At 45.7% G+C, this 26,411-nt stretch overlaps 2 protein-coding genes across 2 annotated transcripts in view; both read left to right on the top strand.

Annotated features, from left to right (window-relative positions):
- LOC119445803 (calcium-transporting ATPase sarcoplasmic/endoplasmic reticulum type) overlaps positions 1–26,411 on the top strand; it is a 663,011-nt gene that overhangs the window by 77,686 nt on the left and 558,914 nt on the right. The window lies entirely within an intron of this gene.
- LOC119445806 (switch-associated protein 70-like) lies at positions 384–25,896 on the top strand. The gene is made up of 10 exons (XM_037710093.2): positions 384–604; positions 2,196–2,362; positions 2,760–2,946; positions 3,748–3,951; positions 8,653–8,799; positions 13,942–14,053; positions 14,963–15,120; positions 18,878–19,023; positions 19,901–20,099; positions 23,666–25,896. Exons 1-10 carry the CDS (start codon positions 473–475, stop codon positions 23,813–23,815), a joined length of 1,602 nt encoding a protein of 533 aa, XP_037566021.1. The 5' UTR covers positions 384–472; the 3' UTR covers positions 23,816–25,896.

Raw genomic sequence — 26,411 nt, 5'->3', positions numbered from 1 at the left:
TTCTTTTTGTAAAACGGAACATTTTGCTTATAATTTATATTTTGTACAACGTAGGCCTCGATATTTCTATTTATCACTTACTTGTAGTGCTCTTCTATCCTTTCACACTTCTATACCAGTGGTTCACTGACCTAAAAGACCGATGATAAATTTGAATTCAGCGCCAAATTGTTTGTGTTCTGCCCTCTGGTGGACGCGACCAGCGGGCGGCACCGATTTTTTTCTGGCGGTCTGTTGTAAACAGCGCTTTGCGTCGAATGGCAGTGAACGCAAAACTTGGTAATCTGTACCAACGTAGTCGTGCAATTAGCGAACTTCATTCAAACCAAGCAACCTCTGCTGGCATTTGATGCTGCCATATTTGTTACCATTGTGACTCAACAGGTGGTGTAGGAGTCGCGTGGCCCAGCCGCAGCCGCCCGTCTGTCGCCTGTCACCCACTCCCGCAGCTGAATGCGTGTGCTTTCAGATCATGGCGAAGCCGAGTGCCGTTGACAGCAACGGCATGGGTCAGCTGGAAGCGGACGTGACTAACGCGATATGGCACGCTTTCGACACGCTCGGCGATGGCAACTCGGGCAAAGTGGCCAAGTCTCGCCTCAAGGTAGGCAATTATCAAACGAGTGTGCGCGCCGTAATACAATGTGTCTGTGACTCACGAAAACACGATAAAAAGACGCCCACACCGCGTCTTTTGTCGCGTTCCCGTTATTGTGAGGAATCGAAGATTCTCGTTTTCTATGTGGCTTTTCGTACTAGTGCGAATATAACCGCTCAAACCCCCGTGGTAGCGCGCGTTGTCCAGTGAACCGTGCCGAACCGTTAGACGCGACCATGCATTGCGCTACCGCGCTGCTCCGGATTTGCTTCATTGACAGCAATAAAAAAAAACTGAATGCCTTGGGTGGCGGATGTCGCTAGCGGGTTACCACACGTACTGCCCTGGCTTGATGTCGCTGATGTCATTTCTTGATATAACGTTTCTGGCGGCGGCAAAAGTGACCGGGCATATACGACATGCATGCACGTAGGCGACATTGAAAAAGGAAGATGAAATGATTAGAACGAGACCGTCCGTGCGTGTGATACAAATCGCGGGTGGGAGGTCGCGCGCAGCCTACGAGATTCACGCGCTGCTTTCATTGCCCCAGTTTAAACCGGCAAGATGCGTTGGTTGACGCGCCGTTTCAATCTGTGCTCTCGCTTTCGAAAGTGCGGGCGGCAGTGCACGCTTGCCGCCCCGATATGCGTTGGTTGGTCGCAGCAGGCAGGAAATGCCTATTGATTGGACACCTGTGTGACTGAACGAGGGCCTCGTGTCACCTCGCGTAGTTTTGTTTTCATTGTCCCGCGACGGGCTGGCAGGCGCTGCGATGCCGCGCGCATCATTAAAAAAAAAAAAAAAAAGGCATTTGAGCTTGTCATATTGAACTGCTTGTGCTGTCACGTTGCGACAGCTACGCGTCCGCAAAAATCAAGACTGTTGTTGAACTAAACAGCTGTAAATAACACGCTACATCAGCAGTGATGCGCATGTTGCATTCCTGTGAGGTATCACTGTGAGGCCAGCAAATGACTCGGTAATGGAATAGATGCGAACACTTGGATAAACTTGGATGGCATATACGACTTGTGTACTTGAACTGTGTTTGATGCTGCACAAATTTTGCCGCGTATTTATTTTTGTGTTGTGGCGCCACCTGTGTTGACATACTGCTGTGTCAGCGACTCTGGAGAGCGGATGCACATTCCTTTTTCTACAGTAACAAAGCAAAGGGCAGGATCGATGTACGTGTAGTAATCTGTATTGAATCACTGCTGGCTTGTCTGACAGGCAGGACGTATGGGGTCATGAAGGGAAGCGGAGGTGTTAAAAATGCCCTGGTAGTTAATGCTTAGCCTCAAAGGAACGCGCATTTCATCACACGACCCAGTTGCACTATCAGACGACCTAACAGTTTTTAGCTGAAGCGAATTCTGAAACTTTAAACCTTGGCCAAACAGTAACAAAGAAAGAGAGTCCGGAGTGTCGTGCTTAAGCATACACACTGCAAAGCCGCTTAATGTTTGCTTTCTCTTGATTTACACACTACAATGGTTTCTCACTTTTGAAACTGAATAGTCTGAAATGCATTTAATTACGAGGTTTTAATTAATCTCATTGCACCCCCTTTTTCTTCACTTTCACCTACCAGGTGTTTACGTCAAGTTTGGGAACTGTTCTTGGCTATACAAGGGCGGAGGCAGCGCTGGAAGAATACTGTAGCACACGAGAACTTCAGTTTGAACAGTACATGGTGTACTTACTGAAGGAGCTGTTTCAAGGTCTGCCCAGCACTCTTGACCTCAAGACAATTAAAAAGTAAGTTGTTAAGGAGCAACTCTTTACCAAGAGGCCGTACTTGCAAAGATTCATCTTACTGGTTACCTGCACTGTTTTGCACACAAGCTTTTTGCGCACAAATCTGAGTGTGTGTGAATTCGGACCTGACCTGTGTAAAAAAAAGTAAGTTTTCCATTCAACATTTAGTCTCATTAAACGCTTTTATGTGTGGTGCGAATGTTTAGCAGCTTCAGCCTGTTGAAAGGAACTTGTGTGTTCACTATCGGATTGCTCAAGGGGGGTACAAGATTAAGTGGAGTTTCCAATGGTTTCTGGCAACCCATAAATTAATTCGGTTCCTGTGTCTTGGGCTCTTTTGTGAGTCCAATTACACACTGCTGTTCTGTGTTTAACATTTCTCGTTACTGTCTTTCAGATACCGGGACCACATTGAGGATGTGTGCTGGCTCGTCTGCAAGAAAAAATACCTTGACCGAGAGTTTGTGGCATTCCCCGAGAAATGTGTTGCGCAGCTGTTTCGGGTGTTCTGCTTTTTGGGAGAGCTGCGGACATCCCAGAAGGATATGACAGAGGTCATCATGGTTGCAGAGGAAGTTGAAGAGGTTAGTTGTGCAATCTAGTATGTTGGGCTGCCCCCTTGAACTGCATTGCAGAGGTGCTGCACCTTCAATAGCAAGCATTCCTGAGTGTGTCTGTCAAGTGGATGGAAGTGTTTTTTGTAATCATTCATTAATGGGCTTGTAGGCCTGTATTCTTGCACAAAAATGAAGGCGCTTGCTTTCCATTTAGATTCTGTTCTTTTGATACCAGATATGCATACATTTGTGTTGTTTACATTTGCAGTTCATATTTGTGTGCGGTTTGATGTGTTGATGTATACGAACTGTCCATTCAGTGTAGCATGCATAAGTTGCTTGGTTGCAATGTAGACAGGGCTTTGGCGAAAAATTGTCTGGCGAGAGAAGTTCATTCTTGAAGAAAGCATACTACACTTGTCTATGCAGAAATACAACATATACTGATGTTTTTACACCTTGTATGGGTGCCTTGAGCAAAAAAATGAAGTACACTGCAATCATGATGATGCATTTACTGAATGTCGTAACATCTGTGAATAAATGTCAGGAAAGGGCCCCCTTGACCTGGCAATGGCTACAATTTTGGGTGCAACATTGTTATAATCCATTCTTGTGTGAAATAATTATGATACAGAAAAAGTGACAGTGCTCGAAAGCTGACAAGTTACCTGTAATGCATCACCAGTGTGATGCTATATATGCAAGCTGGCATGATATACTGCCATTACTGAGACCAGCACTCACTAATTGTAACCAGTGAGAGTCATGCATGTTTGTTGCGTTATGTATGCAGGAACTAATCAAAGCATTGTTTAATCTTTTCAGGTGACAAGCACATTTGTGAAGGCCTTGGGGAAAGAATGGGACTCTCAAGATTTCCGTCAGCTGGCCACTCTGCTCCCCGTTTTCCACTTCCAATCTTTTCTGGCATTTCTCGAAACACGTTACACGGCGGGGTCTGAGCCTTGTGGCCTTGTGGAAGCGTCTGCAGAGGTCTACGACATCTATGTGGGAGATGTCATCAAAAAGGTGACCTGTAACTTGGAAGTTTGGTGCTACATTGCACCGCTTCTATCTCTGTGACTGTTAGCAGCATAATCTTGTAATTAGTTGTGGTAGAAGCTTCAAAGCGATACCGTAGAACGTCAGGTTAAGCTAAGTATTATACATTGCCCCGAGTTGTAGATGAGTCACTCTAGTCCAGGGGTGGGAATCCTGCACATATTGCACCATTTTGATACTCGCACAGATTGCTGCTCCAAATTGCGCCGAAAGCGTAAAAATGACAAAAATTGTGCCGCACTATGCCGAAACAGCTTTGGCTCTGGTAGACATTGGGTAAATATTGCTGGCGTAGTGCAGGGCTTTGTGTGGTTGGTCTCCGAGGACTTGTAAACGTAGCGTTCGTGTTCTGTTCATATTGTGGGCACCAACAGCCACACCCTATTAGATCCCCGGAATAAAAGTAAAGATAGCGACATTTTTTTACCTTGCTGCTTGAGCCAGCAAGTGAGGGCAGGTGAGGAACTCCGGGGCTTCTCCGTGCCTCCCTGTTGATGAAGCGGAGTCGCATGGTTCTGTTGGCACCGTTTCCACGGAAAGAAATGCGGAAGCAACGATGCACTTCCAGCTGTGCCTTTTGTTTTCTTGGTCTTTTGCTTTTGTTTTTACTCCCGCCGGCATCATTACAGTTGCTGTTGATCGCAGTGAGCAGCCCCGCCATCGCGAATACAGTGCAGTCCACTTATAACGATACCACATATAACAATCTATCGGTTATAATGATGAGTGGACTTAAGAGTATCTACTTATGCATTAGGGCTATGAGGAAAAAAAAACATATTTAACGATATGTTATTCACCGCATATTGGATATAATGTTCGACATCTTGCCTTCTGGGCAAGGTTTTCAGGCAGAATAATCGTGAAATTTACGTTGCTAAGTTCCCCATAACCAAGATGGGGCGAAAAGTTTGCCTATGCGAGTTCATATCTGCCGACATTACCGTGCAGCAGGTCCCGCCCGCGTGCCGATCGCGAAAGCCACGGAGAGCACTGCAAGTTGGTGCAGCGTGCCACAAGATGACGCCAGCTGCTTCGCGGCCGCGTTGCCGGTGATCACGCAAGCATCCAGAGAAGAGAGCGAGTGAAAGAAGAAAAAAAAGAGCGATAAGCAAATGGCGCTTGCACTCCCTTTCTACAATCTCCCTCCCTCGCTCAGCGACTGCAGAAATGCGCCACGGAAGCAGCGGTAAGTGCGTCGACAAAGCACAAAGCTGTTCCGCTTGAGACGAAGCTACGAATTTTGCCAGACTAAAGAAGTACGAGCTCGCACAGTCGATGATATCGACAATTCTGAAAACGGGGAGCACCACGATCATAAAGGCTAGAAGCAGTGGCCATGCTGATCAACGGAAAAGGCGGGCTTTGTGCCGCAGGGCGAAACCCCCCCCCATGGGTGAAACCCACCACGGTGGAAGCCGCTGATATTACCGAACTCTAGGAGCGCGTCACTACTGACGATGAAATAGGTGGTGCTTCGATGGAGGAGTTTCTGAGTGCAGATACTGCTGCCTCATTCTGCGAAGAGATATCCGACGGGGCGATCATTCTCGTGACAGACGGCGGCGTTGTGCGACAGAGGCGGCAGCGGCAGTGATGACGAGATTGACAATGGCCTGTCTTTGACACCTACCTCAATGTTCACCCAAAGTGCAGTGTCATCATTCAAGTCGCGCATTGATTTCATCATGATTTCATTGCTGGACGCGATGTACGCCACGGTTGTGAACCTAAAACTTCCGTGAAGGCGAGTGCAGATTCCCTACTATTTCTCTGCACCTAATGCTTAACACGCTGTTTAGAGGTATAAATAAACGTCCTATTCTTCACAGCCTACTTTCTACAATGTGGATTTTTTATCGTGAGTGGCAAATTTGGTTTAGGAGCTACAAAGGTATGTTCGACAGCTTTTTCTTTTTACGGCAGTCCTGATATAGCGATGATCGGTTATAACAACTAGATTTTTCGTTCTTCGTGATATCGTTATAAGCGGACTGCACTGCCCTGATATCGCAGTGATCACTAGTGCTGCGAAGTGCGATCAAAAAAAGCAAACTGAGGATGTGAGTGCAGCATCCTCAGTTTGCTCTTTGCATGTAATGATGAGGGGACTCGGAGAAGGAGAGGCCAGGAGAGGAGGAAGGTCACTACATTTACCTTATACCCCTGACACACGGGCAAACTAAAGTACTTTGAAGTAAACACCTTTACTTTGCGATGAAGGACCCCTTGCGAAAAGGAGTTTCGTTGGTGACACACGGTACAGCGCAGTCTCCTTTATATTTTTGTTTCGGAAAGCAGCGTACAAAAATGAAGGTGCTGCTTGTTTAATATGAAGCGGACAAAACGCTAAAATATTGTGCATCTGGGCAACGCGAAATGAAGAAGCAGAAAGCATTAAAAAAGAAAGCACAATTCATGAAAGGCACGTCGCAGCATTATAATTAGCATATTCATTATTATCAGTGTGCCTTTTTGTTAGTAGCAAAATTTAACGTTCGTTCAACAGCAATGGGCAATGAATGAGTGAGCATGCTGCTAGCCTGGGGCACGGTTGGTCTGGAACACGTGTTGGGCTTCATACGAGATGCACTCTCCAAAACGGTCTTCGGTATACTCGCGGACAGCTTTCTGTGGCACTGAAAAAAAAACTAAGGGCGTGGAGCTTGTGCACATGTTATCGTGCCAAGTTATCCCGCAGTGTTTGGCAGTGCTTTTACTTCTCGAAACAGACGCTGAATCGACGCAGCTTCCGCGTGCAGCAGTTACGTGTTTGCCCCGGCACGGAAGAGAAGACCCGCAAAATAAGTCAACTTTAACACTCAGTGGTGTGTTTTGTCTTATTTAGCTGCTGTGAATAAGGTGTTTGTTTTCTCTTCGTCAGCTCAAACCAGCGGATAAAAATGTGGGACTCTTTTCTTAAGCACCCTTGCTTGTGCACACTTTGCCCCCTTAACTCTTCCTTCATTGCTACCGGAAGTTGTCTGCGAGTAAATAGCCTGCTATGGTTTGCTAGATGCGTTCAGTACTTAGCGACGACAACGCTGCGGCTACAAGCACCAATTCATGTGACACCCGCGATAACATACGGCGCGCGTAGGTCGGCATATTGCCCCCATATTCTAGATCACTAGCTTTGCCGATGAAACTGGATGGCAAGAAAAACATGGAGAAAAAGCTGCCTGAGGTGACTACTGCAAGTACGGTGATGCGACGGGGGCGATGTTTGCAACAGAGTCAGTTGCATGCGTTTGAATGTATGGCTGCAAAAATGTTCACTGGAAGGCAAATTAGACATCTGCTAAGTGTAAACATTTTTGGATGCAATTAAATTATCACCAAAGCTGCAATGTGTTTCGACAACTTGTGTGTTGTTAATGGGCTACGCCTTTACACCCAAAAAGTAGTTTGGATATCTCCCGTTCCGCAGGAGAACCTTATCAGTAAGGAAGCCTGGTTAACCTCCCTGCCTTTCCCTTGTGACTTCTCTCTCTCTATCAGAAAGGAGATACTTCTTTGTCGTGTGTCACCTCGGGTGAATGCCTTTTCAGTAAATGTCCCTTAGTTCAAAGGACTTTGGAGTGCCCGTTTGTCAAGGGTATTGCTGGGGTATGCACCCAATCACTCAAATTGATTTAACTCCAAATGTCGTGTTGCTTATATTGCAACACGACATTTGGAGTTCTAGTGAGTCTAGTGAGTGGCAAAGCAAAGTCAGTCACCTGCAGAATCTTGGTTTGAACTAGTTGGTGCTGTTGCATCACCTAGAAATGTTTTTGAATAAACAACTGAGGTGTTCATTAACCCTAGCTTCTTCACATCTGCTGGAAACCACTTCCAGTCACTTCACCAGCACTTAATACAAAAATATTATGAAAAGTGCCTTTAGGCTGCTTTTCCACACTTTTCTAATACTGCAGAATGCAAGGTTAAGTGATTTACCACACGTTATCATATAAATGCTCTAAATTAAAATTATCATGCTCCAAAGTGCTCCAATATTAAGATATATATGATAGATATATTAAGATATAATCTACACACTGCTCCAAAATCAGAATTAGTCTGCTGTAGAATTTGGTTTTACCTGATCCAAAAATAGCTACAAAATAATTTGGGCATTTGCACCCCCACTAGTCTTAACATGTTGTACATGTGAGGCTCAATGATGCAGAAAAGTCGCAATTATAGAAGACTGGTAACGACTCCACCTTAAGGAAGTTTCTGTGCCAGCTCTCAGTGTTGTCATAGATTTTGTCAATGATATGGGCTAGTAAATTTTTTACCAATATAATAAAACATTGCGTTGCATTTGACTGTCTACAAATGCAGAAAATGGCAAGTTTTGGAATCCTTTGCTGCAAGTAACTATAATTATGTGATACCATGAAATCTATAACCTAACAGTGACATCATCAGTGTCGCACCTTAGTGCAAGACTGAGAAGTTTGGCAGTGGTTTTCACAGCTAAAAATTACCATAACTTTCTTTCACTGAATAAACAGTTTTGGAAATTTTCCCTACCAGTCTTGGCAGACCATTTGGTGTTTCTGTTTGTGTCCCTTTAAAATCAACCATGGCATTCTTGCATCATGCACAAAATTTCGTAGACTTTAGCGTTAGTTGGAAGAGGTTCTGTTGTGTATTACAACATTTATCTCTTTACAGGGCTTGCTCAAAAAGAAAATGTCGACCTTGGGCCTGTGGTGGGAGATGTACTTCGTGCTACGTCCTCACAGTTTCACCTACTTTGGCACCAAGGAAGGGAGCCGCAAAAGTGGAGAGATCTGCATCACATCTCGCACGCGCGCTGAGGTATGGGGGCATGTTTCTTGTTAGAAATCTGTCGCTGTCACTTGTGTGGCTAAATAGCGCAGAAAAACAGACTGACAGAAGGAACACACACTGGGAAGCTCCGACTAGACGGTTTTATGGCAAATAAAGCAATAGATATCGTTAACAGCCTACATGTTAAAGTAAGATTGCATTGTTGAATAAGAAAGGCAAACATTGTTTGAGAAGGAATATTGCTTAACAAAAGAAAAAGAAGTGCAGACATTGCATACGCTGATCTTAAATTGCACCATCAAGATATGCATTTTTGTTTTTTTGTTTTTTGAGTTAGCGTTAATGATGGTACGCTTACGCAATCATCACCCCTTTTGACAACCGGGCAAACATATGTCGACTGTATTGTCCAATCAACAGGGCAAGAATTTTTCAGGAACCGAAACAGCGCTCACTTGTGACGTCACAATAAAGTCATGGCACAGGGCACAGCACCAATGCACCATCTGTCGTTCAAGACCACTCGTAGAGAATGGAAAAAACACCGCATATCCACGGGGTGAATGATGATGAGTGGGCGAAGCTCCGGAGGGAATCATCGGTAAACCGTGAATCTTCCGTGTAATTCGCCCAGTCTCGCCGCACTAAATCGAACGATTGACTTCCACCAATGACACGCGCCATATGTGACGTCATTCCTATTTTATAACAGCGCCCTTCATTATAATTGCACCATCTCCCACTTAAGGGGACGCTAGCACAAACGCGTTAGAAACGTGCAGTACTCTCTAGTAAGGGGGAGAGGCCACAGCGTCTTACGCAGCCATTTACACATGCCGGAACGTGCACCGCGTTTGCCGACGCCATCACATGACTGCTGAGAGAGTATAAACCCCGTATTCATAAACGCTCCTCGACTTGAACTTGACTTGCCACCGCCTTCAACGCGTTTCGAACGCGCTGCCCAAGGCGGTGGCAAGTCAAGTTCAAGTCGAGGAGCGTTTACGAATACGGGGGTAAGGCGGAGAGACCACAGCGTCTTACACCAGCTTCTTACACGGGCCGTAACGCGCTAACACAAACGCGTTAGAAACGCGCAGTCTTTCGTTAATGTTGGGTATTTATTGTCATCGGTGGTGCGTGTGTCCATGTGCCCTTCGTGGCGTAGTGGTTAGCGCCGCGCGTTCGGAAGCGAGGGGTCCCTGGTTCGATTCCGCGCTACGGACACAACTTTCGGAATTTTTTTTTCATATAAGTAGACGTGGCTACCTACTACGACGACGACTACTACTACTACTACTACTACTACTACTACTACTACTACTACTACTACTACTACTACTACTACTACTACTACAGAGGAGAGACAGACCCACACCCTAAGGAGCTTCGCCCCTAAAACTTGTGCAGCGTGCTTGCCACAGAGGCTCACCTGTTCAAAGCCGTCCAGCACCATCCGCCACTAGCCACTTCTCCACGTGATTGGATGCACTCGATTCTGATACAGGCGCTTACTTCCTCATATTTCACTGCATTGGCACAAACAACAGTCCGCGGACTCGTGGCAAATGTGGGAGACAGCAATACGCCCCCATTTTATCTTTCTCACCGGTGCCAGGGGCTTGAATCGTATCTTGGACCCACCGATATCTCCGTTTTAGCTTGCTTCACTTCGCGTCGCATTCAGTTGACTTTCTTTATTTTGTCAATGGAAGACTAGTCATGGGACAGTTCGGAAATATTGGTGTAATGGCACCTGGCTACAAGGAGGCCGTTTCCGCTTGTCTAGAAGGACTTCACCCGCTAGTTTACTGTAGTAGTGCCTGTTCTCTGTCACTCTTTGAGAAGTGCTTCTCACAAACGTAGTCGCGAGACGTTGGCTCGCAATCTTCCCTTGGGATTGCATGAGCCCGTACTCGCAACCGTACCGCGTCACTAGGAACAGTGAACGTAATTACCTCTTCCTTTCAGCATACGTAGACACTGCTGCATTTCAGCATGATGCATTTCCTTCCCATCCTCAAATGGCACGGATGGAAAACGCTCTCCTTCGTAACAACCTGAAAATCATGTGCGCATGTCTGAGAAACCGGTGCTGCCGGTGCAATGCGAAACCCTGCGAGAACAAGACACAAAGCCTGCCAACTGCAAAGAAAACCATGGCAGTTTGCTTGTCGGAGCACATTGCTCCCTCAATAATTGAGCTTTGCAGTGAACGCCTCTACACCTCTACAATGAACCTCTACAGTGAACGCCTCTACAACGAAATGACCATTATAACGAAGGAATAATTGTCCTGGTTCTATTGTGAGCTTTACGGTGTGCCACCTTTACTATGAAGTGACCTGTATAACAAATTATTTCTGAGGTCCCAAGCACTTAGTTATAAAGACGTTCAACTCTAAAGGCTGTTGTGTGGTCACAGGTGACAAAGAGCAAATGTAAAGTGCATTTCAAGTACCACGAAATGACATGAAAATCCAGGATCCAGTGTCGACATGGCAACCTACAGCAAGATGACGCTGCTTTATTTTTGTGCTTGTGCAAAGAAAAGTAGCTTATGCCATTTCAAGTATCAGATGATGGTCACTTTGTCCATGCATGTGAAGCTGCTGGTTCTCCCATCTAACCGTGGCATTTAAATAAAAATGGGTTTATCATGTTAACATACCAGTGAGATAACATAAAAGCAATTGTCTCTGGGCTGTCCTTGGGTCTCAGGAGGATATTCATATGCATCGTACAGTCGAACCTCATTATAACGGTCTCATCCGACCCTCAAGTTCCTTCATCGTAACCAATGCATTCGAATCTCATTAAAACGAAGTTGAAGGGGGAGCTGAAATTACTTCGTTATATCCATTATTGCCATTTACTGCAATATATGCCCAATGAGGTGCACAATTGTAAACATGGAATTAAGATGGCATTGTGGCCCGCGGAACTGCTACACCGCCACGCGTGCAATAAAATTTGAATAAAACAACTAAAGAATCTTCCGCATGTGCAACATGCGACATCCTTTAGATAGCTGCCTTCTGTTCCATTGCGATGGTCTTTCGCTTCTGCTTTCGACTTGGCTCGTTGCAGTTGAGCAGCATGTGGCACACACAACACAGCGCTCCACTGTGTGAATGAGAAGGCAAGCAAACTTCACCAGCTTGACTCGGCTGGCTCGGGGCCTCTGCGATGGCACCGGTGCCAATGCAATCTCGAAGGTCACGCCCAGACCGCACATCGCGCTGCAGGGAGAGGGAGGAGTGAATGCACTAAACTTTCGCACCACAGCACGTAGGTACGGCCTGGGCGTGGCCTCCGAGATCCCGTCGGGAGTATCTCGGAGGCCATGCACAGCTGCGACTGCTTGCGTGGCGCCGCAGAGCACTGTGCTTCTGCTGCACGCATTGAAGTACTTTTTGGTGCAAAGTATTACTGAACTAGCCTAGTTTAATTTCAAATGCATTTCGCTACTTCGATAAGAAGTGCTTCAGACCTGCGTTAACCGAGCGCAACACTAGGCACGAATTTCCCACTGTTCTGGTGCTCTAAAAACAACGAAATCAACGTTACCATCGCAATTCATTATTTCAGGCTGCCTGATTACTTGTACATTTTCATGCCATTGTCTCTGGCCCAACGAAAAAATTGGTGGGCTTGTTCAAAGTCGGCCGCCAGTGGTTGCATTATTCTGCATAGCAGTCTGAGCGCAATTTGAGGCTTTAGTGAATAGCCATAACCGTACCTCATCTAAGACCCACACCCCATAAAAAAATTGTATAGTGTGGGCCTTTGTGGGGGTCTTGTATCTTGAAGGAGTACCACTACCGCGGGTTTGGGCTTAATGCAGTGGCGCATCGACGAGGGGGATTCGGGGGTTGTAACCCCCCCCCCCCCCTGAGGCCGACTTAACCCCCCCTTTTGTTTAACCCCTTTTCTTTCCTTACGCATTTGAGTACTGCAACTAAGATGCAAGACGCGCAATCGTCTGCACACGCGCAAAAAGCAAATTTTCTTGACAATTTCCCGTGAAGAAATCGAAATTAGTGCTGTTTAGATGGTATTGGCAAACTGTCAACCCCCACCCCCCCCCCTGGCAGATATCCTGGGTGCGCTACTGGCTTAATGAGACGTAGGGCCCCAGAACAGCCATTGCCTTGCATAATCTAACGCCTCACTTTGCGCAGGCTCAGGCCGCAAAAGTGGGGCCCCCAGTGCTGGGCACGCAGGGAAAACACAGTATTGCCCTAAGTTAACGGAAGCAGTTTATTTGTCCCCGACGGCACCCAGCACTGCACAAACACGTACCCAGTCCCGGGCTGGCGCAGGAATCAGAGGCTCCCACACCGAAGGCGAAAAATGCAGAAAGGGGCACCGCTTGTACGTCGCTGCGGGAGAATGGCTCCCCGCGACACGCTGATTGGGAAAAGTGTCCCCACGGCTATGCAGCTTGCTCTTGCTGTAATCAATGGGCCCACTCGCGAGAGCTAGGGCAATCTCCGTCAGCTTGGGCCTCTGAAGTGCGGCTCAGCGTAGTAATGACCACGCGTTTCATAAGGCACCGCTCTTCGGCTTAACATTTGGAAAATGAGCAACACAAGGTACGCGCTCGCCGTAGGTGCAGGGCACCACAGATGACCTCAAGTCCAAACGATGGCCAAACAAAGGAGCCGACGGACGAGAGGAAAAACGTGACCGTATGGAGTGATGTCCCGGAAAGGTCTCTCTTGCGCTCGCTCTCCTGGTCATGCCAGCTGTGCCACCGCTAACGCCGCGGCTGGCAGTGCGAAGTGCCGCTGCCGCAAAACCATTCCGTGAGAAAAGCCACCCCCGACAGCCATCGCGGGTGGAAAAGGATAGGCGTAGGGACGACAGAACAGGTGGCAGCCCGCACAAAGGCGCTGGAGTGCACTGCCATCCCTACACCTTACACAAGTAAATACAGTATGTACTTATTGCACATGGGTGTCGCAAAGAAAAGATGTTCTTGGGCAGGTTTACAGAGGTTGTACATGTTATCGCATTTCATGAAGGAAACTGTTTCTGGCATGGTTGCGGCATGGATCTAAGTAGAATGTGAGGCTTGTGTGCATGTGAATTTTATCCAGCCCTGCATCTGCAGTTGGAGTGTTTGTGCCAGGGCCAACGTGCTGTGATGTGTTTTCTATGCAGCCAGTGGGTGACACCTCTGCTAGGAAAGGGCATCGGTTCATGGTCACCACAGATGACAAGGTCGTTGAGCTCTCTGCCTCCGATTACAAGTCGAAGCTGCAGTGGATGTCAGGTATCCATTGCTTAATGTATTGCATCTTGCCATTCACTTTACTGTAGCCTGCTAGCTTCTAGGATCGTCTGCAATCAGACATTTAACCTTGCTTAAAACAGCCTTAGTTCATGCTTAATCCCTGACCTAGGCTTAGATTGTTTGCCTAGAAGAAGCAATTCGTGGTGCATTCCACTGTTTACCCAGAGCAGTTGCTATAATTCTTGAGAGTGCTCACTATTTCTTTGTTCCCCTTCAAATTTCAGTATGCCAGTAAAAAACAAACTGTTTCATGCCAAATTGCCTAAGAAATTGCCATGTGCACCCAATTCTGGAAATTATATGCCATTTCTGCGGAGTAAGGTTCATAATTGGCAGTTTATTAGGGTCATTTCAGCATTTCTATATCTATTGTGTGTAGGGCTTGAAGTGCTAATCGAACCACACTTGACAGAAAATGCAGCCATCAGGCAAAAAACGCAGTGACGCATGATGCTTACACAAGATGATACAACTAGACTCGCTCACTTCGCTCAACCACACAAAGTGATACAGTATGCCCATAAATCTTCTGTTGAATCCATGCCCCGATAGTGAAGCTAGGAAATGCGCCACGGCAAAGTGAGTTGATTTGGAAAGGCCAGTTTAGGATGCAAACTACTCCAAACAGCCCAGTGGAATTCATCGTTAGACACAAATCAGTACCAATAAACAAATAACAGAATGACCATTGTTGTATAGACAACATTTTGTTGCAATTGATTGATTTTTGTTACACTTTACATTCTCCAGCAGTCCACCAACTAGCCTAACTAGGAGTTCTACTCAACAGTTAGACGTGTTTCTCTAAAGGCAGGGTTTTGCTACATTTACAAGTGCTGCGAGGCTACAGTCAAAAATGATTGACATCTGTCCGTTTGCTGCATGCAGCCATCCAGACGGCAGCACAGCACTCGTACACGTACCGCTCATACCAACGCCACCTGGCTATCAAGCGCCGGAATGAGCGGCAGGCCTGTCACACCAGGAAGCAGGAAGAGGAGCGCCAGCGACTGCAGCATCTCGCTCAGCTTGAGAAGGAGAAAGAGGTAGCATCTCTTTGCCTTTAATTTATTGGGTTGCACTTGACCAATGTGCCGTTGCTTGCAGTAACAAAAGTGGCCCACACTTGTTGCTTTGGCTCAATCAGCTGTGCACCACAATAGCGAATGGCTTCTCAGGCAAGGGTAGTCAGGTGTTTAAAATACGAAGTGTTCCAGCTAGAGCTGATGAAGTGAGTTGGTGCTGAAGGTACCAGTATTTTTAATCTGAAAGCATTACACGCCCATGAAGCGGGAAATCTGGCGAGCGTCCTGCGTTAACATCCGATGGTACCGAAATCCATGTGGCCAAGTGATGACGTTACGTTCCGGCACTGGACCTACTGCTGGCTCGCCCTGTGAAATCCCACGGTGAACGGCCAGGGCTTCGGACGAACGCCGTGGCCCACACCCAAAAAAATTGACTTTGCCCAATTCGAAAATTGGTTGACCCACATTCAAAACCGACCTGGCCCACTCCCAAGATTTACTTGACCCACCCCCAAAATTTGGGTTGCCCACCTCCAAGATTGAATTTGCCCAATTCGAGCACATGACCAAGTGATCATGTCATGTGGCATAGTCACGTGACCAAGTAAGAACCTGAAGTTGCAAGGTCGCATAACGAAGTGATGACGTCATGTGACAGTATCACCAATATAGTTGGCACGCCCAGAATGCTTTCGCATTCAATGCACGTAAGGAGACCTAAGTGCCTTTAACTTTTCTAATATGAGGTGAGGTTTTTTCCCAGTATCCTTAGCCTCAAAGTCAACCCTGACCCTTATATGCCAGGGTGATAGATTCAGTTACTGTTTTAATATGGCAGCGACAGCGCCACATTTCTCGCGATATAGATTTTAGACGTTAGTGTGAATTTTATGAACCGAAATTGGTGGGTGGGGCAGTATCGTACTATTGTGCATATAACCTGCAATGAGAATACAAAAAATTAACAGTAAGGCAGGAGTGTGAGTTATGTGAATTTCACCTAAGGTGCGGCTTGAAGGCAGTGCGAATTTTGCATTATATTGTGGCTTCAGTGGCATCACGACGCACACTGTCGTAAAGCTACACCTCAAGGAAAAGTTCTCACAGTCCAATTTCGTTATCACCCGAGGAACCTCACTCTCTCTCCCTCCGCGTGTGTAAGCTCCTTTCCCCCATTTTTCATGGTTGCCATTTTGCATTGTGGTTGTGTTAGTAGTTCAGTATTTCGGGCAGTCTCCGCCGAGTATGAGTAATCTGTCGGCTAATTTATATTGCCTTTTATTAGTGTACATACTTAAGTTCTTCTTTTTTAATCTTTTTTTTTTTCACCTTGTAATCGTGACCGCCTTACAATCGAATAAATACAGTATGTTCATTTTACAAGGGTTGTGGAGCTAGCTCAAGTATTGAGATATCTATTCCTTGTATGTGTTCTAAAGTTTATAGATGGTCCCTGTGATATTGCTCTGATGTGCACTAGAAAGCCTATTGGGAAAAATAAAATGCTGGTTTACCTTTTCCACAAACGTGTTGTCCCTTGCTGTGTTACTGGGGATGTAAACTTGAGCGACTAGGTTGGTGGGGCCACGTAGCTGGACTTTAACTAGACAGTCCACATTGCTATTGTTGCAATAACCAGCCATATTCTACTTAGCTGCTGGTGTGAAGTGCAGCAACGTAATCATTCACATGCAGCTTTTTCTTCTTTTTCTTCAATGGGAACAGCCATTCCTAAGAACATTATTTGTATTTTTTCCTTTCCTTCCAGTTGATAGCAGACGCTTGCATTTTGACATTGCTCATTTGGGTGGACTAATTTGTGCAGAGCCCTTAAATATATGCAGTCGCTTGATTTCTTTAGAGTTGTAATGTTGCCTATAGCTTTCACATGGTCTGGTGCTGACTGTGCTTAAAGGGGTCCTACCACCCCTTGGGCTTGGTGAAAAAACGTAGTTTGCTGCTAGCACACGCTGCTGTGAACATCTCAGCCAAGTTTTGCAGTCGTGCTCGCATGCGGAGCGCTCGCGAAGCCACCTTTCTCTCAAACATTCTTCTCACCAAAAGCCTGCTCCTCACTCTTTTTTGGACGCTTTATTTTGTAATAAAGCAGATTCCCATACGTGGCTGCTATTGGCCTATAGCTGATGTCAATCAAGAAGTGTGTTTGGATTGCTGTGCTTTTTCTTACTGTTACTGTGTATATTTATTGACGAAGTTTAATAAGCAGGCTGAAGTAAGCGAAAGTGTTCTTACGAATTTCGATAATTACTGTACTTCCGAAAGAAGCCGACTATTGTCTGCTGATGCTCGGCCGCTGCTGCCCGCGTAGGAATTAAACTTTGGCCACTCTTCTTATCGGTGTCATAGCCAACAGGTCTCGCTAATTTCGACTAGTTTTGAATGCTTAACTAGTCTCGAACCACACAGAACTTAAGGTGAGACCACACGCACGTTTGCTAGCGCACGCTCACTCCTGGCCGCTCCTGGTTAGAAGCCTTGGCAGACTTATCGATAGCACTTCAAAAATGCACAAGTTGGATGTGGCTACTATCTGTCAGTCAAGCTGGTGAACGGCATAGCCGATCCGCACCACATAGCATGGTCAGACTGGAGTATATGAGCGCAAGCATGCACTCAAGCCCTGTTGTGCACAAAGCAAATGCTGCGCTACAGTTGCGTGTACTAGCTGTGGTCTGCGTCATAGGCGCCAAGATCGGAAGTAGTGGCATCTACGTGAACATCCAAAATCAAATTTGAACTGTGCGCCACGGTGACGTTCAGTAGTCGGAGCGTTGTGGGCCCGCCCCTCTCCGCTGTAGCCTTCGCCGTGCAAGTCATTGAAGGAGTAGAAGCACCGCGAAGGTCGTGCTTGATTGCAAATAACTCCGCTTCTGCTGAACGCATTTAAGTACGTACTCATTGTAGCAATTTCTGAAATAGTATTTCTGAAATAGCCTACTTAACTTTAAATGCCTTTCTCCACTTCGATAAAATGTGGTTCAGGGCCCCTTTAAAAAGACAACGCAGGCCTAGCTTGACAGGTAGCACTTGTGTCATGTCAAGTTAGCTTGAGCAGAGGCTTGGTGAGCCAGAATCCGCCATACTTGCGGAATTAAATGCGTCGATTTAGGGCTAATATGCGTACCGTTGTTTCCACGGACTCAAGTTCATGTTACATTGGCATGATCAGAGCTCCTACCACTTTTAGCGACCTAATGCATTGCACTCTCAGATTATTTAGCTTATTCGGTGTTCTACTTCACCATTTCCCTGTAGCGTTTCATTTCATGAGGATAGTACACAAAAAGTAACACACTGGCAATGATGCAGCTTTGCAGTTCCCACACCAGATACCTTTGACGTCGTATATTTCGGCAGCCTTAGAATTGCTGCTAGTTAATTGCGTTCGGGGGAAAAAAGCGAACTCTTCTTGGAAACCTGTGTGGACCTTGTTGAGGTGCCCAATAAGACAAAGCTTTTGTGGGCTATGATAGACAGAGTACTGGGAAAATGTGACATTAGACTTACATCATTGCTGCTACAGCTTGGGTGCAGAGTTCAGAAACATATGTTCTGCAATCGTTTTCTCTACCAACAATCAACATTTTCACCTTAGTGGTCAGATTTTTTTTTTTTTAAGTAGCACCGTACCAGTGTAAGCTTGCGTAGTGTTTCTCTTCACTGTTCTAAGCATGGTGTTATGTGCAACTTCTGTGCTTTCATATTTCACAAGCTGTCTGAGCATCTCTCTTGTGCTTGCCATCGGTCTTCGCAGGCTCGCCGGCAGGCGGAGGAGCAGCTCAAAAGTGAGCACCAAAAACGACAGGAGTTGGAAGCAGCCCAGCAGGAACTCGAGCGCAAGCTCGAGGAAGAGCGGCAGGCCAAGAGGGATGAAGAAATTGTGCGGACCCTGCAGTCAAGGTATTCATCAGCATAGTCTTTCTCTGTATGCTGCCACCCATGAATTGGCACTGCCTCTTTATTCCATTCTCTTAGTTTTTCCAACCATTGCTCGGAAGAATTTTGCGTTTTTAGATGGTAAATCAACACGAGGTGCACGCATCTCGGGAAAAGAACTTGGAGCAGACTCGCCTTAGTCACTTAGTCACTGTACTGATCCACTGCCAGGGATGAGGTCTCAGGTTTCGAACCATGGCAGCTGCATTCTAGAGGGAATGGTGTGCGAAAATCCTCGCAAGTCTTTGTGTATATGAAGGCTTAAGGGAGGTGGGGGACATGTCTCTTGCACTACAAGAACAGGCCAATAACTGATTTTCTGAAAATCACATTTTCAGTTTTTATAATATCTCGTAATCAGATCGTGGTTTTGGCACGTAAGACTCCTAAATGTAATTTTTTAAAGGTAATCTCTATTTACCCTCCGAAGTACTTAAGCTTTCTGAGCTTCAGTTATCTCAGGAAAATCAGTTTGTTCATCGTGGCATGTTTATGCTACATTTAGGTAGAAAAACCAGGATTTCATGCGAGGTAAGTGTTCCTCAGGTGCGGTCTAATTTAACGTACAATTAAGTTCAGTGGTTTTACGTGCCAGAACACAATCTGATTAGAGGTACGTCGTAGTGGGGGCCTCCAGAATAATTTTGCCCCCCGGAATTCTTAAATGTGCGCCCAATGCACAGTACACGAGCTTTTTTGCATTCGGCCTCCGTCAGAATGTCGTTGCCGCATCTGGGATTGAGCCCTCAAGCTCTGCTTTGCAACGCCATAGCCACGGAGCTACCACGGTGGATTCAGGTGCAGCTGAAGTCATGCACTGGACTTGTCGGCATTTCTGCAGGATCCTAGCCGAGGAGTGGGAGAAGCGGGAGCAGCTGGAGCAGGAGAGAGCCGAGCAGCAGAAGCAACTGGAAGAAGAGAGTCAGCGCAGGGAGCACCTTGAACAGCTGCGCCGCCAGAAAGACCGCGAGATCAACTCCATTGCCCAGAAGCTCTCGACGCTCAAAACGGAGAAAGTAATGCTCAACTCGCAGCTTGAGGTAAGTCCCTTGCAGTGTTGCGTACGTGTCACTCTCGTCTTCTTTCGTCACTTTGTACAGTCATTCCTGATAGACTTCGTGTGATCAGCGTGGTCGTGGGAGTGATCGAAAAATGTATATCTTCTGAATTGTGATAGGAGTGAACCAGGTAGCATGCCCTTGATACAGTTGAAGTTTCTTTATTAAAGATGGACACTCAAAAGTTTCCTTGTGCTCAGAGTGGCATACTGTATGAAAAACTCATACTGCATTTATGAGGGTTTGAGAAAGGAGTGACCATCATATATGCAGTTGTTGACTGATTATTTGAATGTGGAGGGTTTCGCAGCATCCTAGAGTAAAACGGGTTTACCAGAGGGAAAGTATGTTGATTTCCACCATATCCTGCAATTCGCTACAAAAGCCTTTCACCGCATCTTGATGCACGCCTTCCTTGGCACACAACAGGTCAGTCCATATTTTGGCTACTCTCAGCTGTCACTAATAAGCAAAACAAAGTAATTGTCAGAGCCTGCACCAAGCCACACCTGATGGGTGTGGTGTCACCAGCGTGTCACTCTCGGAGTCCGAGTTCAACAGTGCGAACATTACAAGTGACCTGCAAGTCATGCATCTTGGTGTAGCACAGGACAGCACTGTCGTTGTCTACCTGGTGTTCACATGTTGCTACAGTTGAATATTTTTGGCCAGAACAGATGCTCAGCGCACTTCATTTACTGAAAACTTGGACATTTTAGAATCTTCTCTGGTGTAGAGGTGAGGCACTTCCTCACTTTACCTCCTCAGGCACCCCACATGTGAGGTGCCTGAGGGTAGCACCATTAGGTATTTGGAGTTGAAAGCTCAGCTACTCTTCCATTGGCACAATGAACGCAGAGCTTGGAAGTCCCAATGACCTTCCTTTTCAGGACAGTGCAAGCTAGTCAGAAAAGGCATTGCGCGCTTAGCGACTAAATAGGCCCTGAAACGATTTTTACGGCTGTGTAAACAAAACACCGAGTCAGTAGGGTAGGTCCGTGCAATCATGGGCCAAATTTATGTGGTCTGTGTAAACTGTGTTAGTATTAGGTCTTAAACATCGGCTTCACTAAAGCGCAGTGGCGCCGCTTTCCACATTTTCACCGCCTCTGCCCATTATATGTAGAATGGCTGAGTGATGTCACTCAAACATGTGATTTGATTAACTTCTCACATGACACTATCTCGGGAATATTTCATGCATTGCAAAGGCTTATTTCAAGTAAAGATGCATTGCTAAACCCTCCCCCCGTCCCCTGCTAACCTTTATACTGCAACTGCAACACGAAACAACAGGCCTGCATCTGTGTAGTGAGTGAATCACTATAAAACATTTTCCGAGATTATGATGTCCATGTCTGTTCACGTTCCTGCAAGCAAAACTCAAGCTCCGCATTGAAAAAGACTTTCCAGGCAAGCTGCATTGGTGGAACCAGAAACCTCATGAGAAGATTCAAATAGCTCCAGAATGGTGTAGTCAAGGGATACCATTGCTCGAATGTCCGGGCAATGCACCACAAAAAAAAAAAAAAACAGGACTGAACATTAGCTGGAGTTCAGTCCTTGTCATCACTGAAGAAAAGCACATGTCATCCCAGCTCCCTTTAGAATCGTCACACATACATGCTACTGCGTATGCCATACATAGAATAAGGAGCCCTCTTCCTGATTTCAAACCCTTGACAGGGTTCTGACCCGCTGAACCCGACAATGAAAAGATCCATGCTCTTTATTGTGGTGTGACTGCAGTCTGCCCGCGTAGCGCCAACGATGGCTATGCACTGTTAAAAACTGTTGCACCTAGGACCGCGGAGGCAGCGTGGGCCGGTGGTCTGGAGTTTGACCAGAAGAGAGGGGCCCAGGCATAGACGCAAGACGACCGTCGTAGCAAGTAACAGACATTTAATTACATCACTACGGAGTGGTCAGCTCTGCAAGCTTTCCGACGGGAAGCGGCACACAGTCTAGCTTGTGCTGAACGCTTAAGTCCGTTGGCGGGGGCGTCTTTCATAGTCTTTCACAATTGCGGCCGTCGCTCGGTACATGTAAGTGCAACAGATTTTCCAACCGCCACTAGCGCAGCAAGAGCGAAATGCACTGACGTGCACACACAGACACCGGCGTCTTCCTTGCCGAGGAGGAGGAGAAGGAGCGAATGCACACACGAAGGTTAACCGTCTTGTTTGCTGAAGGGAAACAGCACTGGCAAGCCTACACAGACATCAGGGCGTCACGCGCGCCGTGGGGCAGGAGGCAAGAATATGCACACAAAGGCTAACATGTTTTCGCCGTTGCAGCCTCCTAGCCTTTTTTCAACAGTTGAGGCCGGCACTGCGTATTTCAAACATCCTGGCTTTCACCGTGGCTTTGGCACTGCGACGCAAGTTGTTCACCACACAGGCCAATCGTAACAGCACAAACCGGTGATTGAGTCGCATTATGCACAGTCCGTGCTTTCATCTGTCGCGCAGATTGACCTTCACGAGCTGACGATAAACCGTAAAACCCACCTGCCCGCCGTAAAGCGAGGAGAACCTTTCTATATTTTGGAGGAACTTTATGTTGAATTGGCCGCATCTGGCTGGCATTGATAAAATTGAGGAGGTGCTGCGTGAGACATGGACGCCATCTGGCAATACATCGGGAAACATGAGCTTGTGCAGAGGGTTTCCTTCCTCCATGGCAGAGGGCGCTCGTCGGCGCGCAGTCGGGGAACGTCGTTCGTCGGCGCGCATAGCATGGCATTTTCAGCGCAGCTTAAGAAACTAGGGTCTTTAGAGTTACGTATCTATGTGTTTTCTATTAAAGGAACACACCTCCTAATACTTACCTAGTGATGTTGCGCCTCAGATATACGTAATATTTACTTGTGATCGATAACGTTCACAAGTATGAACAGCCGTACCAGTTTAAGTAGTGTGGGCGGTAAGCAAGTGGTCCAACTTTGGCCGGGTGGCTGAATCGGGTGACAGACAGACCAAATTTTCAGCGTTTAAGTTCCCCAAGAAAGACTATCGTCTTTAAAACTGGAAAGGAAATATTGCTATGCAATAAAAAATTGCCATAAAACAGGTCCACTATTAAGCTGAAAATCTGATATACAGTACAACATAACTATTTATTCAGCTTCAGAGTGCAAGAAGAGCGCAGTTCTATTCAACAAACATTGTATTGATAAAGAAATCATTTTCAGACCTTTAGATAGAACTGAGTTGTAATCAGTGCTGGCCTACAATTAGTTCCTCCCTTTAATGAGAGTAGACCATACTGTACATCTTGATTCCTGTATACCTAAGTACCGAAGTTACTGATAGCTTGCAAATTCTTGTTATGTAATGCCAGCAGACTCCCGAACATTTGCAGCAGCATGTGTTCTTGTGCAAAGTTTTAAGCATTAAGCTTCATGATAAATTTTCTGATATTTGTATCAATATTTGGCCTTTCTTTTACTTTATTTCATTTAATACTCGTTTTGAAATATTTATTCTGTATTTGCTCACCTCTATTCCTTTTTCATTGTTTCGATCGGACTTCTTTTTGCTTTTTAGCAAACACAGAAGAAACTTTCGGAGGCAGAATTTGCAAGCAAGACGCTAGAACGGAGACTTCGAAAAGCCAAGAAGAATCAGTCGCCACTCAAACGTGCTGTGTCTGTGGATCTGACAGACTTCGTAATGTCGCCGTCCAACAAGGTTTAAGTTGGACTTCCTGCGAGACTTACCTAATCCTGTGAATTCTTGTTAGTGTTTTTCTTCAAGACTTGCGTCTTGTGACCCGCTCGGATGTACTGAGTGATACAGTGCCATTAGTATCGTGTTCCTGTTGCTAAACCCTCTGCCAAATGTGCAGATGCTTTTATGTTGCTCTTAAAGTGGACCACACATGGTGAGATTTTAGTCATGATAATACAAGATATATACATATATATATATATAATTGTGCACGCTGCTCTTCATCGTTGAGTTTGCAGCATAGTGTTGATGCATGTTAAATGTGGCAGAGTGCTTGGCTCTGCCTCATAAAGTGTGACTAATGCTAGAGTACAAGGCAGCTTCGAGCATGAAGGCTGTTGACTTTTATCACTGCTTTCTTTTGTTGTTGTGTTGATGTACCTTTAGGGCAAGTTTATTCTACCATCAAAAACAGTGTCACTTTCAGTGTCTTGTTCACGTGCATCGTTCATTATCACTTTGCTAACTTTTCCAACACAACTGGAATGCGAGGGGCTCGTTAAGGGCTTACAGTGTACTAAGTAAGAGATAAGCGCTGTGCATACATTTGTTGTTTGTTCGTGTAGTTGAGGCTCCAATCATTCACGTCAAACAGACATTTGTCATGCAGCTCCAGCTGCCTTACCTTGCAAAAGCCTCTTGGACAACAGTGGCATACCACTCGCAGCATGGTTCTGTTGTAAACATCACACCTTATTTCATGAAGGGTGCATTTATGATCATCTGTGATGAGGATGTAAAAAATGATGCGATATCTGATAGCAATTTTTATGGAGTACTTCATTCGCTATCCGTTATTGCACTTAAGAACTCTCTGTTTAACTGAACCTTCACGAGCATGAGAGGCTCTACTACTCACTGCTGTGTGCTGGTGCCTTGCACCCAAGCATGTTTTTACAACGATCAAAGAGCTTATGTTGGCTGTTGTTGTTTTCACGTTTAACTTTCATGTGATGCAATCAAAGTATTTACTATGGCGTTAACGTTTTTCTTGCTTGACAAGGTGAATCTGTTTCTTTTCGTAACCATCACCATGCCAAAAGTTATGGCTAGTTGCTACGAAAGCTATTACCTTTTCTATTATGTCTGTGCTCAGTAGTATGCATGGGCTCATTTTCTATGTGACGTATATACTTTCTGCCACTCCATTGGTATATGCCAGTTTATCATCATGCATTACCTTGCTGTAAAATCGTGGTACTGTGCCAACCCCATTTAATATTTTACTCTGTACTTGTGAAAGTTATCAATGAACAAGTAATATCAAGCACCAGAACAATTTTTGAAACAGCGAAGTCTCCTTCGAATCTCCTTCACAAAACTCCCTGAGCCAGCGCCACCAAAAGCTTCTGTGCCTTATGGTGTTGTGGGCCTAAGCTTGAAGGCAAAGATATTGCTCCAGAGCTAAATATCAATTGTTAATAAAATGATGTACAGGGTCAGATTTTGGGTAGTTCTCCAGAAAAGCATGAATTGAGCTTAGTGGTGACTACCTGTGAGTAATGCTCAATAACCTCCGGTAATACAAGAATGTGTTCTTGATGTATGTTTTTTTTTCTTTTCCCTTTTGTTGCAGATGCAAATGGGAAGCTAGGCTTTGCGATAAGTTTTATCCACATTAGTTCCTAAACTGCCAAGCTGAGCTGAAATGAGTCTTGTGTATCTGTGCTTGGTTATGCTCACTGAGATCTGCACTGTGCTAGCGAATGCGTTTTATACGCGATTATGTGTCGGTTTTTCTGCCAACTGAGTTGAATATTTTTCAAGGTGCGCCTTCTTATTTTTTTTTTCTACTTGGTGCAATGGCTGTGATAGTCCTCCATTGTTTTAAAGCACAGGGCCTTGTTACGTACTGGTAGCTTTTGCTGTTAAGGACTTAGCGTTTTGAGAAAATGTGTGTGCACGTGTATGCTTCAACTGACGTATGTTTTCATTAGGCGCTCAGGCTGCTGTTTTGTCGTGTTTTATCAGACCTTTTTGTTCACTCGGAGATGTCAAAACTTGAGATGGCTTTTATACTCTTGCATATTAAAATAAATTATTTTGTCCTAAAACATGTCTCTCTATCATCATCTCTAGCATCAAAGAAGAATCCAACATAGTACTGCATGAAACCTTCTGGAGAAACACTGAACAAAAAAAATATTGCTGGCTCTCCCGTAATCGAGAGTGGATGTAAGCATGAAATGACTACCACATGACATCTTTTGCTGTATGTGGTGCTGCCACCTTCAACCGTGTTTCTTCTTGCAACAGTCCAACGCGCTCAGTGTCTGTCGCCACTTTTTCTTTTGTCACATCGAAGTGGTCGGCTGCCAAATGTGCGGCCTTAGGTCCCCTGTATCTGCCTTTTGAACGTCGCTATTGGAAATGACAGATAAAACTTCGGCGTACTATAAGTTACAGCTTGAGTGATATTGTGAAGAAACGTTAGGAAGAACTCGAGAGCGATATTTTTTGTAACTTGTTTGAGAGCAACTAGCGTATGTAAAGCGGTCCTGTAAAAGGCTTGGAGGCCAGAGACCGCATTTTCTTCAGTTTTGACTGGTTGCCCAGATGATCT

The sequence above is a fragment of the Dermacentor silvarum genome, chromosome 3, assembly GCF_013339745.2.
Source record: "Dermacentor silvarum isolate Dsil-2018 chromosome 3, BIME_Dsil_1.4, whole genome shotgun sequence".
Lineage (NCBI taxonomy): Eukaryota > Metazoa > Arthropoda > Arachnida > Ixodida > Ixodidae > Dermacentor > Dermacentor silvarum.
Note: the sequence above shows the minus strand (reverse complement) of the source record. Positions and strands in the feature narration are given on the sequence as shown.

Bases quoted from the DNA above. Each gene is read 5' to 3' on its own strand.
- LOC119445806 (XM_037710093.2), top strand. From the start codon at position 473: ATGGCGAAGCCGAGTGCCGTTGACAGCAACGGCATGGGTCAGCTGGAA. The intron at 3,952-8,652 runs GTGACCTGTAAC...ATCTCTTTACAG, and splicing joins TGGGAGATGTCATCAAAAAG to GGCTTGCTCAAAAAGAAAAT. The intron at 15,121-18,877 runs GTAGCATCTCTT...CGGTCTTCGCAG, and splicing joins AGCTTGAGAAGGAGAAAGAG to GCTCGCCGGCAGGCGGAGGA.